General features: G+C 39.1%; 1 protein-coding gene across 1 annotated transcript in view; it reads right to left on the bottom strand.

Annotated features, from left to right (window-relative positions):
- The window catches only part of Farsb (phenylalanyl-tRNA synthetase subunit beta), a 61,732-nt gene extending 43,411 nt beyond the window's left edge, over positions 1 to 18,321 (bottom strand). Inside the window, exons 1-10 of the mRNA XM_048344667.1 lie at positions 18,220 to 18,321; positions 13,438 to 13,493; positions 11,841 to 11,995; positions 10,155 to 10,224; positions 9,032 to 9,147; positions 7,423 to 7,573; positions 5,370 to 5,478; positions 4,771 to 4,841; positions 2,543 to 2,604; positions 1,339 to 1,390 (exon numbers count right to left, since the gene is read on the bottom strand). Coding sequence (XP_048200624.1) covers positions 1,339 to 1,390; positions 2,543 to 2,604; positions 4,771 to 4,841; positions 5,370 to 5,478; positions 7,423 to 7,573; positions 9,032 to 9,147; positions 10,155 to 10,224; positions 11,841 to 11,995; positions 13,438 to 13,493; positions 18,220 to 18,277 — 900 coding nt within the window. The 5' untranslated portion in view covers positions 18,278 to 18,321. The remainder of the gene's footprint in view (positions 1 to 1,338; positions 1,391 to 2,542; positions 2,605 to 4,770; positions 4,842 to 5,369; positions 5,479 to 7,422; positions 7,574 to 9,031; positions 9,148 to 10,154; positions 10,225 to 11,840; positions 11,996 to 13,437; positions 13,494 to 18,219) is intronic.
- Positions 18,322 to 18,601: the final 280 nt, after the last annotated feature.

Raw genomic sequence — 18,601 nt, 5'->3', positions numbered from 1 at the left:
AGAGTGGAGAACTAGACTCGCTCCCCTGCGACTGGAAACCTACAACCACTGCCATGTAAAAAGCTAAAGCTTGGGCTGGAGGTCTAGGTAGCCCAATGGTAGAGCACTTGCTCTACCATTGTGAGCACTTGCTCACAAATTCAATTTTTAGCACCAGCAAAAAAATAAAATTTTAAAATAATTTAATTTTTTTTTAATTTATGAGACCAAGCTAGCCTGCTAGATGGCGAGGAAAAGATGATAAGAAGTAAACCTCTGTCTGAGTGAGGCCTACCCAGATCATTCTAACAAAGCAGCTAAGTAACTATACATATGAGTACACTCAGGAGAAACAGCCAAGCTATGATCATTATTTCAAGCCACTAAGTCTTGAGTTAGCTACTAGCAATAATTGCAGCTTAGCACCAGAATACTAGCTTAGCATGTATGAGATCCACTGATACTGCCAAACATTTGTTATAAGGAATGGGGAAATTTTGACCTCAGTAAGTTTTATCTAGTATAAAAGATATTTAAGGCAATGAGATGGTGGGGGAGGAGGGTGGCACACAAATGGAGGGAGGAGGGTGAGCAAATGTAGTCATTAGATTCAGGGTATATTATGTGAAAACTGAACTACGTAATTTGAGGGAATCACATAACTTGATAGGGACGGTAATGGAAAAACTAGGGAGAAAGAAAGGGGTGACACTGATCAAGATACATTGTACTTATAACCTGACTTCTGGAATTGAAACCCTTTTGTATAACTATTGAATAATATTGTTTTTAAAAAATTGATATTTGACTACTGTAGGCTCTGATTAACTTCACAGATGAAAGAAACAGTGAAAAAGCCAAAGGAGAAAAACTAATAGAATCATAGTGCTGTATATTTTTAAATGGTCATCTTTATCCCAAGCCATTTTGGTGAAAATAAGCCCACTAAGAATAATACCAGTTTAAGCCAGGCATGACAGTGTGCACCTGTCACCTCAGCACTCCAGAGGCTAAGGCAAAAAGATTGAGAGTTCAAGGCCAGCCTGAGCTACTTAGGAAGTTTGAAGGCAGTCTGAGCTAGTAAGCACAGTAAGACTGTGTCAAGAAAAAAAATAGTAATACTAGTTTAAATTTCTTAGCAAGATCCTGTGTCCTACCAGTTAATCAGCCTTACTAATGCAATCAGACTTATTTATTAGAGTTATAGCCTTCAGCAACTGTTTTACAGGATTGGTGTGAGGACTGACTCCACGTAAGGCACATAGTATAGAGCTTGAACAAGGGCCAGTGAGTGACAGACACAAGTACTCTATAATAGCTAGAAGGTAGCACTGTTATCCTCAGCATATAAGTACTTACAGGAAAGGTACTTGATTTTCCATTAGGAAAAGCTACCTCAACAGCTTCAACCCTGGGGAAAAAAAAAGCAGGGGGGAGAGGATTCAGAAATCAATTACTTAGAGAAAAAAAAGGAGCCATAAATTCTATAAATGTGTTAGCTAATAAGTCTTTTATTTGATCCATAACTCCAGCCTTAACACATTCAATCACCAAACTCTAATCCTGTTCATTGTATTTATCTTCCTGTACATAACAGTCTACTGATCTGAATTCTGAAGCTTCCTCCCAGTTCTTTAGGCAGTGTCACTTGAAGTATTCACTTGCTCTCCCTACTGTCCAAGGGTAGAGTAAAGCATGCATCCTGTGTGGACTCCTTTCCAATATAGATACATAACGCAGGCTTTAGTGGGGTAGTTATAGGCAAAAGCTAATGGATACAACCACTAAAATACAAATTAAAAACAAGTGATACATGAGAAGGGAGCAGGTGGTTCTCGCCTATAATCTCAGTGACTCAGGAGACTAAGAGCTGAGAATCACAGTTGAAAGCCAGCCTGAGTATTAAAGCCTGTGAGAACCAGAAATGGAGCTATGGCTCAAGTGGTAGAGTGCTAGCCTTGAGCAAAAAAACTCAGGGGCAGCACCCAAGCTCTTAATTCAAGTCCTAGGGCTAGCACCAAAAAAAGCCAAACAAACAAAACCACCTCCAATACAGTCCACATAATTTCAGCCATGCTTTTAATAGTTATAGTTTTAGTCTGAATTGTAACTAGTACCTTAGAATAAACTATGATCTAAGTAACCAGTAAGTACATGTAGGTACATTAAATAATTTTTAATTTAAAAATATTGGAATAGTCATACAACTAAGCACATATATGGTACCTGCTCTTACGTTTCTTTGTTTAGCTGTTCCTTTTGCTATTCCTCCATCTTTTCATTCACAAATCCAACAGTTGCTAAACACAGGTTAAAGTTCATTGCCTCCTTGAGGCCTTCCCAGCCTACTTCAGTTGGCAGAAACTTGCCCTTATTAACACATCACCAAATCTTCTTAAGGTGATATCATTTTTTATCTTATATATTAAGTATATATTTTATCTCCCCAAACACATTCTAGTTATGTTACAGGAAACACACTTTTTAGTATTGTATAGCACAAGGCCCTGATGTATTCACTACAGCACAAAAGGCCTTCCATAAAGGTGTTGAATAAACTTACGTAAATTGATTTTCACAATATTCACTGAACATGGTGACAATTATATCAAGAACTATTTTTGCCTGCAAAAGGAAAAACAACAAATATAATGGTAATTTCTCAATAGATTCTCTTCACTCAGATGGTAATGATATTTGAATATAATTTAATTCTCAAACACCTAGAAACAACTTCACATATATGTTCTAAGAAAGGAAGTAGAGTAAAAATTGAAATAGACTCCTGTTCTTATCTTCAGGTGTTGTGCATTTAGGCAGTTCTCGGAGAGTTACCATCCATGACTGAGACAAATCATTTAGTTCCCCAACTCTCAACCTTAGGTCACCAGGTTTTAAGAGAGACATATGGCTGATTACAAGAATAAATGTGAGCAAGTTCGCAAGTCTCTGAAGCCAGAATGAATCCTGGCCAGTCACTTACTAAGGGTATGACTCAGGAGAAGCCACTATGCTCTCTGGATTTCAGTCAAATTACTTGTTAAGTAGAGATACCTATCTCACTCATTACTAAGAGAATCAAATGCATTAGTCACAAAACGTGTACAATAATGCCTAAAATGCAGTAACAGCCAAGGTAGTTCATTTATTTTTAGTTATTACAAAGGTAATATACCGACAGGTCACAGTTTCATAAGAAAACATGGGGCTGGGAATGTGGCTTGGCGATTGAGTGCTTGCCTAGCATGCATGAAGCCCTGGCTCGATTCCTCAGTACCACATACACAGAAAAAGTCAAAAGTGGCACTGTTGGCTCAAGTGATAGAGTGCTAGCCTTAAGCAAAAGAAGCTCAGGAACAATGCTCAGGCCCTGAGTTTAAGCCCCACAACTGGCATAAAGAAAAGAGAAAAAAAAAAACCAGCAAAGAAAAATTTCCTATTTCCATTTCCTGGAGTCATTTCAGTAAATATTATTTCACATGATCAGAGGCACATAAGCACTGCAACTTTGTTTTCCTCCTCCATTGGTCTCACTGAGTGTGAATGTCAAGAGTCCTGTATAATTTATCATATCCCAGTGTATTAGATAATTTTAATTGAAAAATGTTCCTGGAAAAAAGTATTAGCTTTACTGGGATCAATAAACACACACACACACACACACACACACACACACACACACACTCACTCTTTGCTTTAAATATATTTTAACTCATGTGTAAGCTTCAGAAAAGATATCCAAGGTCCATCAATGCATTAAGTGTTAATGAGGTTTTTTTTTGTTGTTTTTAAATTTAAGTAGTAAAATCTTTATCATTTTGACAACATATATTTAAAGGCAAATATATAATGGTTATAAATAAAATGTCTGTCTGCCTTACTTCTAAACTCCAGCCTTCTCCCATCACTGTGATTTACCTTTCTCTTTTGCCAGTTCTGGGGCTTGAACTCAGGGCCTGGGCACTGTCCTGAGCAACTTTTTGCTCAAGGCTAGCACTCTATCACTTGAGACACAGAGCCACCTCCAGCTTTTTCTGTGTATATGATACTGAGAAGTTGGACCCAGGGCTTCATGCATGCTAGGCAAGCACTCTATCACTAAGCCACCTTCCCAGCCTTGTAATTTATCTTTCTTAGTTTGCTAAGTTTTACCTCACTTCACTTGTGTAAAAAATCATGTCCTAGAAAAAGCTTCTAGGGAAATCCAACACAATATATGGAGTGACTCCAATGTGACTCCAAAGTGTGAAATAGTAATCCATATATTCTATATATCACTGTGAATAAAACTATCAATTTGCTAAATAAAACTTCATAGCGAGCTCACTTAAAAGCTCAAGGATAGCATCCAGGCACTGAGTTTGTCCCAGGATCAGCATAAAAGAAGAAATAAAAGTCATCAAATAAAGAAAGTACCATAAATGAAGCAGAAATATCTGCATCTTTGAAATTTTCTCAATTTCTAAAATATGCTACCTACAACACATACTTGAAGTTTTAACCAGTTTTAGCTAAGAAATACTGTTTGATAATACAAAAACAAACTAAGTTTCAGGGGCTGGGAATATGGCCTAGTGGCAAGAGTGCTTGCCTCCTACACATGAAGCTCTGGGTTCAATTTCCCAGCAACACATATATGGAAAACGGCCAGAAGGGGCGCTGTGGCTTAGGTGGCAGAGTGCTAGCCTTGAGCGGGAAGAAGCCAGGGATGGTGCTCAGGCCCTGAGTCCAAGGCCCAGGACTGGCCAAAAAAAAAAAAAACAACAACAACAACAACTAAGTTTCATTTACCTTAGTAAAATCAGTTCCTGTGCATTCGATAAACACATTTTTAGTATTTACGGTTATTTTGGAATGATCCCCTGCAAACAGTAACAACAAAGCAGTTTCAGAAAACAAAGCACACCGTAAAGCTGAACAAAACAAAAAACACATTTTGACTTTAGAGCACAACATAAACTAACAGCTTAGTGGTAAATGTATTTAACAGCTTTTATTTTAGGTTTCCATTGCAAGTTGGAAAATGCTGAAAATAATAGAATGCCTCTACCTACAGCACTGTCTTTTCTAGTCTTCAGCACAAAGCAATGACATAACTAATGTTTGGAAAGATGAAGGTGCTTCACCATGATCACAAGCTATGAAGTAGCGAAGTTAACATTTGGGTATTACCAGACTTTTCTACCAGCTATGTAGCAGCTAAACCTCCTCACCTCCAATGTCAATTTCACTAACATACTCATACAAACACTCCACAAGTAAATTAGGACTGTAAGATAAAGATTAAGATTTTCAGTTTAACTATCAAACTAAAGGGCAAGACAGTTTGAGTTTAAGTGAACTACTGTTGAAACTAAAGAGTAGGATAAAACCACCAAGAAGTGACTCACCATTGATGATTGGAGGCATAGAAAGCACAACCCCTTTACTGTCATAGATAACTGGGTACAGTGGTTTATTCTCAAGGATATGTAAATAATGTTTAAGGTGATTATCAGTCTGAAAAAAAGTAAATAAAACAAAATTAGTTGTTGCTATACAATTAGTTTACATACTAATCTGATATTTTAAAATGGGGCGGGGAGAGGTCAGAAAACATTAAAATACCCCAAATCACAGAAAAGTTCTAAAGCTTAATTAAATTTGAACGGGAGAGCTAAATACCCTAACCAATTTGCTCCAGTGTACTTCTCATTGACTACAGAAAAAAGGAGAGAGGACTCGTGGAAGAACTGGAGCTGTTCCTTTGAATTTGCAATTGATAAAAAGAGGGTTCCCTTTGTTCTTTGAATTAACCAGTTGCTTATTCAGTCATTCTACCACCTAGTTTTCATCAATCATTGATATTTTCAAAAAACTATGAAGACATCAAAACTGTATTTATTATTCAGAGCTTGAGAAGAATAGTATAAAACACCCTAACCTTTTCCTGTGAGCTTAATTAGGCAACCAGGAAACCAATTAAATATACAATTATTTACAGTTATAAATATAAGTATCTTAATATGTATATAGTTTCATCTTCCAAGAGTGAAAACAGATTTATACTAGTGTATAAATGACAAGGGTCATCTCAGACGAAATGCAACCACCACAAAATTAAACATAAGAGAAGTCACTTGCAGCAGGTGCAGTGGCTCGCTTAAGTTATTGAGGCATTGTAGATCCAAAGCATCAGTGTTTCAGGCCAGTTTGGGCAAACAATTAGCATAAATTCACATCAACCAATAAGTCAATTTGGGCAAACAACTAGCAAGAATTCACATCAACCAATAAACTGGTGATATTTGAGGGAGGCAAAGTAGGAGGATCTCAATCCCAGGCCAGACCCTATCTGAAAAGTAACTAAAGCAAAAAGGGGTCAGGGGTACAGCCAAAAGTAACAGCCACTTTTTTCCAAATGATAGTATTTCTATTTGATACTTGCAATTCATAATGATGGTTGAATTCATTTGTTCTGTTGGACCAAAAATTTCTAGTAACTTCTACAACACACAAACACAAACACACACACACACCCTATTACTTTTGCTTATGAGTTTTAACTATACACAAATATTAAGATTACAATGTAGTATAGTCTATTTCACTGTGTCTCACTTCCTGCGGTACATCAAAAATAACCCAGAGACTAAAAACATAACAAAAAGCAAGACGTAAGTGGCTTTTGCCTGTAATCCTACTCAAGATAGCAGTTCAAAGCCAGCCCAGGCAGGAAAGTCCATCTTCAGCCACCAAAATCTGGAAGTGGAGTTGGGGCTTAAGTGGTAGAGTTTTTAGCTCTACCACTTAAACCAGCCTGAATTCCTAGAAGCAGGAATAGGGTCTTGGACACTAGATTCCCAGCCCTGCCAGGCCTGTACCATGAACTCCTGAGATTCTTTGAACTCAGGCTCCCTGTGACCCTACCCCCAACCATGACCCTATTTAGGCCCTACCCCTCTGCCATCATTGTCTCCTGGGTCCTGACTCTTCTCAGGTCACCATGGAGTCCCTCTTCACTCTCCATTAGAGTTGACCTGGTTTGTTGAGATTGTTTTCTGCACTTTCTTTATTCTACTATCATGGCTCAGTTTCCTAACAGTATTAAGTGCATTCCAGGCTGCAAGCGTTTGGCACATGAGTCTTCTGGCCAATGTCAGCTTTCTAGTAAAGACTCCCTATTCAACCTCAAGAAAAAAAATGCATAAATAAAAAGCTTTAAGCAGAAACAAACAAACCTCAGAGACAATGCCCTGGCCGAGTTCAAGCTACAGGAGCAACACACACACACAAACACACACACACACACACACACACACACGTAACAAGAAGCAAAGTCAAACTGTGAAGGAGGCCCCACTGTCAATGAACTTCAGGTTACAGCCTACACACCAGTTCTGAGAATTTAAAGGCATTTCATGACTTACACAAAACTACCATACAATGAAGATCAGCATATACCTTGTATATGTTCATTAATTCACAGGCTGTATGCTCCTTTGTCTTATTGAGAGGCTTGAATTTGATATCTGAAGGGCGCTTTGCAGTGTATGTAAAGGGGCCTGACAAAGTATCCAAATCATGGGTGCCAATGGCAACAAGGGCTCTTTTCCTGAATGTTAAGAGGGAAGAGAAAAGAAAGGAGGAATAGAGGAAAAGGAGAGATCTGAATATTCCACAGCAGAAATTCCACATATAACAGAATATTTATTTTAAATACTTCCCTAAAAGTAGCCCATTGCTATTTTGTGGTATCTTTCTAGAAGGCATGAATTCTCCCAACCATTACAATAGTAAGAAATAACAAAGGCACTTAAAACACATTATTCCAATAGCTGGAGCACATTCCTTGCCACTTGCTTTCCAGGTTGCTATGTTACTATGTTACTAGGACATATGTACAGTCAACAGTCAATCTGACCCATTCTTTTTTCACTGTTTCTCCTCTCTGTGTCCTCAAGTCACAAGAAATGTTTTAGTGCATTCATTACCAAATTTCTGTGTCTGGGGCTTTTCTCTATTTTCCTAAGTTATCTTTCACATAGATATAGGTTTTTGGTACTGAAAAAACTAAATTATAAGAGCTATGAATTACACTTAAAGTTTACTAGGTAACAAAGTTTAAAAGGCATTTTCAGTTGTTCTATAGTCTAGCCACAAATGATTTAAGGTAAATGTGTAGCAAGCTATAAATAGAAGAGAAAGAAATCAAAATAGGAATTCAAAACAGAAGCAGAAAAATAAATAACCAAATAAATAAACTTGGAGCAGAGGGCTGGAGATAGAGTTCAAATGGTAAATCAGGAAGCCTTGGATTCAATTCCCAGCATAATAAATAAATAAACAAGTGTTATTTTAATCCATGAATTACTCCTTTATAGAAGATAGTATATACAAACTATCATATATAATGAAATATATACATGGCTCACTAAGTTTAGATAAATTAACAATTGCCAAATCCACAGGTTAAAAAAAAAAAAAAGCAAAGACTTATCTGGTCTTAAAAAAAAAAGTATTCCTTGGCTGGGCACTGGTAGCTCACACCTGTAATCCTAGCTACTCAGGAGGCTGAGATCTGAAGCTCATGGTTCAAAGCCAGCACAGGCAAGATAAGTCCCGGAGACTCTTACTCTAATTATGCATAAAAAAAAGCCAAAAGTATCCAGGCCATAAATTAAAATACCACAATTGACAAAAAAGAAAAAAGAAGAGAAAAAGTACTTCTTAATGGGTAAAAAATAGAAAAAGAATAAATGAAACTAAAAGAAGGAAAAGAAAAATGGAAGGACAGAGGAAATAAGGTAATCTCTAGGATGATATCTTTATATAGTATTCAAAATATATTCAAAATATATATATATGCATATACCATACATATAACAAATACGGGTCTGGTACAGTGAAGTTAAGACTCCCTTGTACTACTCGCAATATTTTGAAAAGCAATCTGCTGGAGAAAAGGATTGAGGAAGGGAACGCAGAAGGGCATGACAAGGAGGAAATGGCAAGACAGGAGGGGAAGGGGGACACAGAGAGAAGGGAAGAAATACATGGGAAAACAGCAAACCTGCAAATATTCTGATGTAATTTCTCCTGAAGTTCAATGAAGCTGTCATATCGATCTTTAGTAAACTTTATATTCCGGAGAACTGCTGCTACGGCATAAGGCCTCACTTTACCTGTCTGAAATTAACAGATCATTAGAGACAGTAAATATTGTCTGTCTTTATAACAGTTATCTTATGCACCCTTGACAGGGTCACAAGGTTTTAGTCAATAAGTGTATACATTCATTTATTCAATCAACAACTAATAAGATGGTAAAAAGACAGTCACAGCCAGGTGCTGGTAGCTCACATCTGTCATCCTAGCTACTCAGAAGGGTTAGATCTGAGGATTGCAGTTCACAGCCAGCCTGGGAGGAAAAGTCCCTGTGAGACTCTTATCTCCAATGAACCACACAGAAAACTAGATGTGAAGCTGTGGCTCAGAAAAGTAGAGCACTCACTAGTGGAGCAGAAGAGCTCAGAGACAGCACCCAGGCCCCAAGGTCAAGCTCCACAAGAACAAAAGACAGTCACTATTCTCACAGAATTTACTCTGTAAGACTTTTGAAATTGTAGTAATTACAAAAAAAAATCTTTAAATAATTTGCTCACAGTGCATATTTTTGTCAAAATAACCTGCACAATTTTGTCTTTATAAGTTTTATTAGTGTAACTTAAGAACTGTATCTCAGACTGGAGATTTGGCTCAAGTAGTAAAACACTAGCCAAGAGCAGAATCAGTTAAGCAAGAGTATAAAACCCTTCCTTTAAGCTGCAGGACCAGCACAGTAACAATACCAAAAAAGAACTATATTCAAATGTGTTTCATTTATCTAATTCAATTACTCTATGTAGTCCTGGGCAATGGACACGGGGCCTCTTGCTAAGCCAGTCCTTAAACGGGTTTTGAATAAGCACTTAGGTATTTTCCAAGATGATAGATGAAAATTAGATACTCTGGGGATTTGGTCACTTCTTAGTAAGAAGTTGACAATTTTGAAGTGCTAAAGTGCTAAAACCATCCCCCTAGCGAGTCCTCAGAGTATCACACAGATCAGAGAGGGTCAGCTTTGTTCTTTTCCCTCCCACCTTACTGACATATACACAATTTTTAAGGGAAAAGTATAATCTTATCCTTATTACCTCTTCTGTGACAATCAATTTTTGGACTTCTCCATCTGGCAGTACTCGTTTATATACTGGAGCTTTTATCCTGAAATAATATTCAAGTAGTTTAAAACGTTTGATAAAATTAAGTTCTAGGCTTATAAACAGGAAGTACACAAAAATCACTAGAATTAGGGCAATGAATTAAATAACAGCAAGTCAACTTCTGGCTGAATATTAATAAAAAAAACTGACAAACTTTCTAATATTAAGTTGTCCAAAATGATACAAGACCCATGACAGACTCATGATAATGAGTTTTCTATCTCAGAGTTCCAGCAAAGCTATCAAAACCATTTGAACAATGAAGGAAGGGGCTGGATTGGATAATCTTACTATGAACACATACAAATAAAGTGTATTAAAAATATGGATACCCTGGTCCAGCTGGACCTGCTGCATCACAGAAGCTAAAACAAAGGCTTGGTAACTGATGAATCTGAAGGCATCTCTAGGCAATTTTTGTGTGCATGTTTCCCCAGTCCTGGAAACTTAGGGCCTGGGCACTGTGATCCCTGAGCTTCTTTTTGCTCAAAGCTAGCACTCTACCACTTGAGCCACAGCACCACTTCCAGCCTTTTCTATTTATGTGGTACTGAGGAATTGGACCCAGGGCTTCATGAATGCTAGGCAAGTACTCTACCACAAGGCCATATTCCCAGCCCATAGGTAATTCTTAACGCTAGTAGTTAGTTTTCGTTTTAAGGCAGTACTTGTCAAATTTCCACGTGCTTATAATCAACTGAGGAGTGTGTCAAACCTCAGATCCAGATTTAATGTTATTTTGGATAGAGGTTAACAGTTTGCATGTTTACCAAGCTTTCTGTGATGCAGATGCTTTGAGTCCACAGATCAAACTTTTGAGTTGAAAGTTACTTCGTAATCCTGTCTAATCATAAAAATCACTTGCAGTGCTTATTTAAAACACAGATCCCAGACAAATTGTAGGTGTAGTTGCAGTAGAAAAGTACCAGCTGTCAGCAAGAATGCAGAGGTAGAACTCAATGGCCTTAATTCAAGCCCTGGTACTAGCATCTTTCTCTCAAGTTCTCAGCTCAATATTCAAAATGAAATACAGATTCTGATTGTACAGGTTTGAGAAGCACTATAAACTATTGATTATCATGCACGGAATCAATTGTCTAAACCTCCAAGTCATTATCATTTCACAAACATTCACTGTTCATCTTATGTTTTCATAATTTCATAACTAAACCCAACAGCTAGAGGCCCTATGCTCTTACAACAGACCAGATAATGTATAAGTAATTTGAAGGAATAGTAGCTATTTTTTCATCCTTTCCATTTATGTACATGAACAGTGAGACAGGCCCTTAAAATCTCCATCATAGATCACGAGACAGCAAGTAGAGAAGCCAACGATATTGCCCAAGAGAAGATATCATAGCCACCATAAGAAATTCAAGTTTTCTAGCTTCAATGTAATAATTTCATGGGACATATGAAGTCTTCATTAGCCCTGGTGAAGCCATAAAATCAACAATCTCCCATTTGAAAGTACATCCCAAAATGAAAGGTGTGACTCAATAAGCCAGAGAATTGTCAATAGCTACAATTTACAAGACTCTTATCCTGAAATCATCCCTTTATGCTGACCTAATTGTTGATTATGGTAAGAAAAGAGAAAACATATTTCCTTACCTTTCTTTGAAGACCTGTAGTCCTCGAACCAACCCTTCTAGGCATAGAAGATCATATCTATTGGCAGGGACATCAATTTTGTAAAGAACAACATCAGAGGCCCCCTGTGCCTTTACATTACCTTGTTCCTTACTTATTATTTCCTTCTCAGAAGTCTAAACCAAGCCAAAAAGAAAAAAAAATAAGTTAATGAACTACATCATACATGTTCTTTTCTACAACAAAATTGGTTTTATTATATCTGCAATAAAAATAATAAAATGCTATAGTATGCAGAAAAATACTCAAGACTTATTCAGTTCTGTCTCCAGTCATTGTAGAATAGCAGAAATTCATCTAAATCAACAGTTAGCAAACCATGGCCTACTGTCCACATCATGTACCTGACACTTACATAAAGTTTTACTGCAATACAGTACAGATATATACATGTATGTATAATCTAGTGCTTCACAATGCAACAGCTTAGTTATCACAAACAATATAACCTACAAATCCTATAATAATCACATCTAAAAGAAAACAGACAGTACCAAAAACAAAGAGCATCAACAAAAGAGACAAAGAAATTAATCACCAAATAAATACAATTTCTCACAGAACAAAAATTTCAAAATCTTAGCCCTGCCAGATACCAGTGGCTTGCACCTGTAATCCCAGCTACTCAAGAAGGCTGCGATCTTAAGATCACAGTTCAAAGCGATCATGGCAGGAAAGTCCATTAGACTCTAATCTCCAGTTAACCAACAGAAAAGCAGAAGTGGAGCTGTGGCTGAAAGTGGTACAGCACTAGGCTTTGAGGAAAAGAGCTCAGAGACAGTGCCCAGGTCCTGAGTTCAAGCCCCATGACGCAAAAAAAAAAAAAAAAAAAAAAAAGCAGGTCTTAGTGATTCACACTTCTAACCCTTAGCTACTCAGAAGGCTGAATTCTAAGGATCCAGTTTCAAAGCCAGCCTGGGCAGACAGATCTAAGAGACTCATATCCAATTAACCAGCCAGCCTGGGCAGACAGATCTAAGAGACTCATATCCAATTAACCAGGATAAAGCCAGAAGTGGAAGTGTGACTCAAGTGGTAGAAAACTGGAGTAAAATAGCCAAGCAAGGTTCAAGCCCCTGTACCAGCACAATTAAAAATAAAATATCAAAATATCCAAGGAGATTGTGAAAGGCGGTGGTAGAAATCAGAAGAGACAAGAAGTCAGTGGGAAGCAGCCTAGGCACAGTAAAGTATGAACAGCAGGAGGAACCAGGAAGAAAGGATGAGAAGAAACACCACTAGGACAGTGATTTGTAAAGATCCTGAGAGATGAAATATGAGCCCCAGGAGGCAAAGTAATTTTCCATAGAGCTGAGAGCACAAGGGCCCACAAATGAATGACCTTCATCTAACTAGAAGGTAATAAGGATGCACAGAAGGATATCTCAGATTGCATAAAGCACCTACCTAGCAATCACAAAGCCCCGAGTTCAAACCCTACTACAGTAAAAAAAAAAAAAGTAAATAAATAACATACAATAAATGCTGAAAAATAAGAATATCTAAAATACACATATATATGCATGTATATATACATATATATATAATCAATACGTACAATTTCATCAAGCTCCAGGCCAAATTCAAAACATAGTTCATCAAATTCTTCATCAGCTAAGGATAAAAAGAGACTGTTACTTTTAATCTGTTCAACATAAAGGCAAATGATACACAAATTTCATTCTTTTTTTTCTTTTTTTTTGCCAGTCCTGGGGCTTGGACTCAGGGCCTGAGCACTGTCCCTGGTTTCTTTTTGCTCAAGGCTAGCACTCTGCCACTTGAGCCACAGCGCCACTTCTGGCCATTTTCTGTATATGTGGTGCTGGGGAATTGAACCCAGGGCCTCATGTATACGAGACAAGCACTCTTGCCACTAGGCCATATCCCCAGCCCACACAAATTTCATTCTTATTAATCACCTTATGCCAAGCATGTTCAATGTTAAGTATCAGACATTACCATTTAAAAATAAGTTTTGCCAAAGAAAAAAATAGTAAAGGTTAAGAAAAAGCACCAATAACTCTATACTAACATCAACCATAAGATTAGGTTACCAGGGCTGGGAGATGTTTTTTTTCACTCAGGAGGAAAAAAGAAAACACCTGTTAAGTATGGCGATCACATAGGAAGTAGCTTCAATTCACAGATACACACAAAGCACTGTCACCTAAAATCCTAGCCTTTAAAGTACTCTGGAGTGACCTGACACTTGGCTTTGGAGTCAAGCCAATCAGGGTTTTGAATTCTGACTATTCTACTTCCCAAGTATGAGAACTCGGCACCTGAGGTAAAGTTTCTTGGCACTTTACCAATACCCTCAGTTGAAAAACAACTTATCCCGGTCATTTTAATCAAAGAACTGCTGGAAATCAGACAGATAATGCACCTGGCATAGTACCTTGAAATATAGTGGGTACAACAATAATATAGTAGAACTACAGTAATTCATAATTCTATTCTTTATTCTACTTTGTTTCTTTTACCTGGTACAGCACTTTCAGGGTTTCTATATTACTAACGTAAACACAAACCAGCATTTTCATGATATTTTAGGGAAAACGTAGAGGTATGTAGATTCCTGATTAAGAGCTAGGGCCAGGGCTGGGGATATAGCCTAGTGGCAAGAGTGCCTGCCTCGGATACACGAGGCCCTAGGTTCGATTCCCCAGCACCACATATACAGAAAACGGCCAGAAGCAGCGCTGTGGCTCAAGTGGCAGAGTGCTAGCCTTGAGCGGGAAGAAGCCAGGGACAGTGCTCAGGCCCTGAGTCCAAGGCCCAGGACTGGCCAAAAAAAAAAAAAAAAAAGAGCTAGGGCCAGGGCTCAGTGATGTAAGGCATGCAAAGTATGTATGAGACTTGGGTTCAATCTGCAGCACAAGAACAAAACAACAAAGATTTCTGTGAAATCAAACTTCAATTCAATAGGTATTACTGAGCACACATGATATTCCAAGACTATAAAGATAAACAAAATATAATTCCTGCCTTGACTACTTCCTCTTCTAGTAATAAAACCAGAGTGTTATAAGTATAATCAAGTGCAAGGTACAGCAGTGGCATGAAACTCCACTTAGTGCCAGCTAAAGCTGCATAAAAGATGTGTTGCTTAGTCAGAGATTGTGGGTAAAGAAACAAGAGTTTGGCAAAACTAGAAACTCTAAGTAATTCAATATAGATGAAGACTAACATCTACATCAAGAAAAAACAGAGCAAGTAGAAAAAGAACAATTCATGACATGTCAAGGGAACTGCTGGACTACCTTCAGGCAATTGGAGTAATACTAGTGGTGAAGCACCAATTAGGAGCAAAAAAGCCCAGTAAAAGCACAAGACCCTGAGTGCAAGCCCTAGGAAAGCATGTGTGCACGCACGCACGCATGCACACACACATACATCAAACCCAAGATATAAGGTAGAATCAAAGCCATGATGAAAAATGTTACAAGACAGGAAGATCAAAGCCACAATTCACTCAAAAGAATACAATAAAGAAATTAAGGATGTGCCTCACAAATCCATTCGTGCAACAGAGTTTACTTAACAGCACTGTATGAGCAGAAACTCCAAGTACAGCAAGTTTCAGTTCACTGTTGGATATTTTGGCTTTAATCTAATGAAAGAAAGACAAATTCACTAATGGCCCACAAAGTTTCTAAAATATACAGGCCAAAACATCACAAGCTTGGACTGAAAGCAGCAGAAAACAGGACAAAAGGAAGTCTTTGCTCCAAACTGTATTAGCAGAAAGTAGGCTAAGAAAGCTAATCAGCTCTGAAGGAGATGCTTTCTGAGAATTGTAACAACTGGAAAAATACGATGAAATTTCAGATGGACTATCCCTGGAATGACTTTTAGGAAAAAGAATGTTTATAGGCAAAGCATCAATAAGCCATCATCTGAAACAAAAGAAAAATGGAAAAGAAACAAAAAAGGAAACAAGATTGACCCATACTATGTGGAAACCATAAGCTTTGTGAACATTTTTCTGATCAAAGTGTTTGAAAGACCTGAAGGCTAATACTCTCAAGTACAATCAAGTTTACTGATCACATGGAGGAGAAAAAGAGGTGCAGCTATTTAAAAAAATCAAGGGGGCTGGGAATATGGCCTAGTGGCAAGTGCTTGCCTCATATACATGAAGCCCTAGGTTCGATTCCTCAGCACCACATACATAGAAAATGGCCAGAAGTGGTGCTGTGGCTCAAGTGGCAGAGTGGCTAGCCTTGAGCAAAAGGAAGCCAGGGACAGTGCTCAGGCCCTGAGTTCAAGGCCCAGGACTGGCAAAAAAAAAATCAAATAACTGTAAACAGGTTATGAAATCTCACCATTTTTAAAAATGTGGATAATTTCTTACTTTTCTAGAGGTGGAGACCTGGCTGGGAACTGTAGACATTCTAAATTGTCCAGACACCATCTTGTGTATATCATACACCACTGGTGAGACTATGGCTTACAAGGGTAAGTAAAAAATATAAATAAGCATATCATAAAACAAGTGGTCAGAGAATTAAAGTACCCCTACTTTCAAAGACTTGGCACAGAATAGGGAATAATGTCTACAGAATAAGTGATATCTAAAAATACACCTTTAGAAATACTTTGGGGAGGGGGGGGTGTATGCATGCTCTGGTCCTGAGGCTTGAACTCAGGACCTGAGCACTGGCGCTGAGCTTTCCAGCTCAAGGCTAATGCTCTACCACTTAGTCTACTTCCCACCTTTCTTTTTTTTTTTTTTTTCTATTTATTGTCAAAGTGATGTACAGAGAGGTTACAGTTTCCTATGTTAGGCCTTGGGTACATTTCTTGTACTGTTTGTTACCTCCTCCCTCATTTCCCCCCTCCCCCCTCCCTCTTTCCCTCTCCCCTCATAAGTTGTTCAGTTGGTTTACACCAAATGGTTTTGCAATTATTGCTTTTGGAGTCGTTTGTCTTTTTATCCTTTGTCTCTCGATTTTGATAATCCCTTTCACTTCCCTAATTCTAATACCAGTATATACAGTTTCCAATGTACTCAGATACAGTGATAGTGCAGGTACAATCACAGGAAGAGGATACAAAAGGATCGTCAACAATAGAAGCTACGATTATCACATGCCATGCTGAAAGTAATTACAACCGTGATATAACAGTCGTTTTTTTCTTGTTTTTGGTGCTTAGTTGGGCTGTTTTGAACTGTGATCCTCCTACCTCGGCCTCCCGAGCATCTATAGTTACTGAAGTGAGCCACTGGTACTCAGAATTTTTTGTTTGTGTTTGGTTTTGTGTTTTTTTTTTTGTTTGTTTGTTTTTTGCCAGCCCCAGGGCTTGAGCACTGTCCCTGGCTTCTTTTTGCTCAAGGCTAGCACTCTGCCACTTGAGCCACAGCGCCACTTCTGGCCTTTTCTATATATGTGGTGCTGAGGAATGGAACCCAGGGCTTCATGTATACAAGACGAGCACTTCACCACTACGCCATATTCCCAGCCCCTCAGAATTTTTTTTTAAGTTAACTTTATTTTCACGATAAGAGTAACCCTTTATTCTGGGATGCAATTTACCAATTACTAAATTAACTGTGGCTTTGTTACCATCGTGACATCCAATACCAAAAACGGCTCCGCTCCGGTCACTTTAACAGACATTAAACAAGCTGCTAATTATGGAATGGAGAAGATATCATTTCCCCTATTTCGGCTGTGTGGGAAGTGATGAACTTGCTTTTCCACATCTCCTCCCCACCCTCCACGGTTTACTGAGAACCGTGGAAGTGATGGTGAATAGCAGAACGAACAGAACGAAACCCACCCAAAGAGACTCATCTTTCCGGCGAGACTCTCGACAAGCCTCGTTTCCCTTCCTGGAAAGTATGGAGCACAACCTAGAACTCTTTGATGAGTGTGCTGGCTAGTTACTGCCTGCCTCCTTTACCGGGACAGGCACCAGGTGTCAGGTGCACAGCGGTAGTGTCGGTGCCCGAGACCTCACTGGCTGGTTCAGCAAACGTAAAAGGAAATGAAAACACACGGAACGTGGTGTCCTCAAATTCCTTCCCCCATCCCTGGAAAATGGAGTTTCCCCAGTGCCACCCTGAGGGTGCACCTTCCCGGGTGTGGACCCCACGAGACCAAGGCTGGAGCTACCGTGCCACACGGGGCTCAGCGTCCGACCACGGAGTGATTGACACGGAGGCCGCGCATGCGCGGAAAGCGCGGCGGCAGCTGCCGCCGCGGGGAAGCCGGCTCCGTGAAGCTACCTCAGCCCTCCCCTGTCAGACCCTAACGGCCCGAGGCTGAAATCTTCCGGACCGTAGGCACGGAGGCGCAAAGCCAGGGAGCCTAACGTGTGTGGCGGCACTCACTGTAGGTCCGGCCCAGGGCTTGAAAGAGCAGCTCGCGCTTCACGCTGACAGTCGGCATGGCGAGGTGAGCGCACTGCGCCTGCGCCCCGGCTCAAGGGCCCGAAAAAAAAAATGCGTAGGCCCATTCCACTTCCGCCGCTCGTCAGGGTTGCCTGAAGTAGAGCCGACCTCGTTCCAAAACTTTTCGGCTCCAGTTTTCTACCTGTATGTGAAGAAAATTTACATATTCAGGTCACTGCACACGCATCTAATTGGATGATACCTAAAAGCTTGTAACTGAGGCATAATTGCATATAATTGGCGAGAGTTTGACAGGCAATGTACTGGACAGACCCTGAAGGCCCGGATGCGCCCCACGCGGAAACCGAAGAGACGCCCAGTA

The sequence above is a fragment of the Perognathus longimembris genome, chromosome 4 (assembly GCF_023159225.1).
Source record: "Perognathus longimembris pacificus isolate PPM17 chromosome 4, ASM2315922v1, whole genome shotgun sequence".
NCBI classification, from domain to species: domain Eukaryota; kingdom Metazoa; phylum Chordata; class Mammalia; order Rodentia; family Heteromyidae; genus Perognathus; species Perognathus longimembris.
This window is presented reverse-complemented; position numbering and strand designations above follow the sequence as displayed.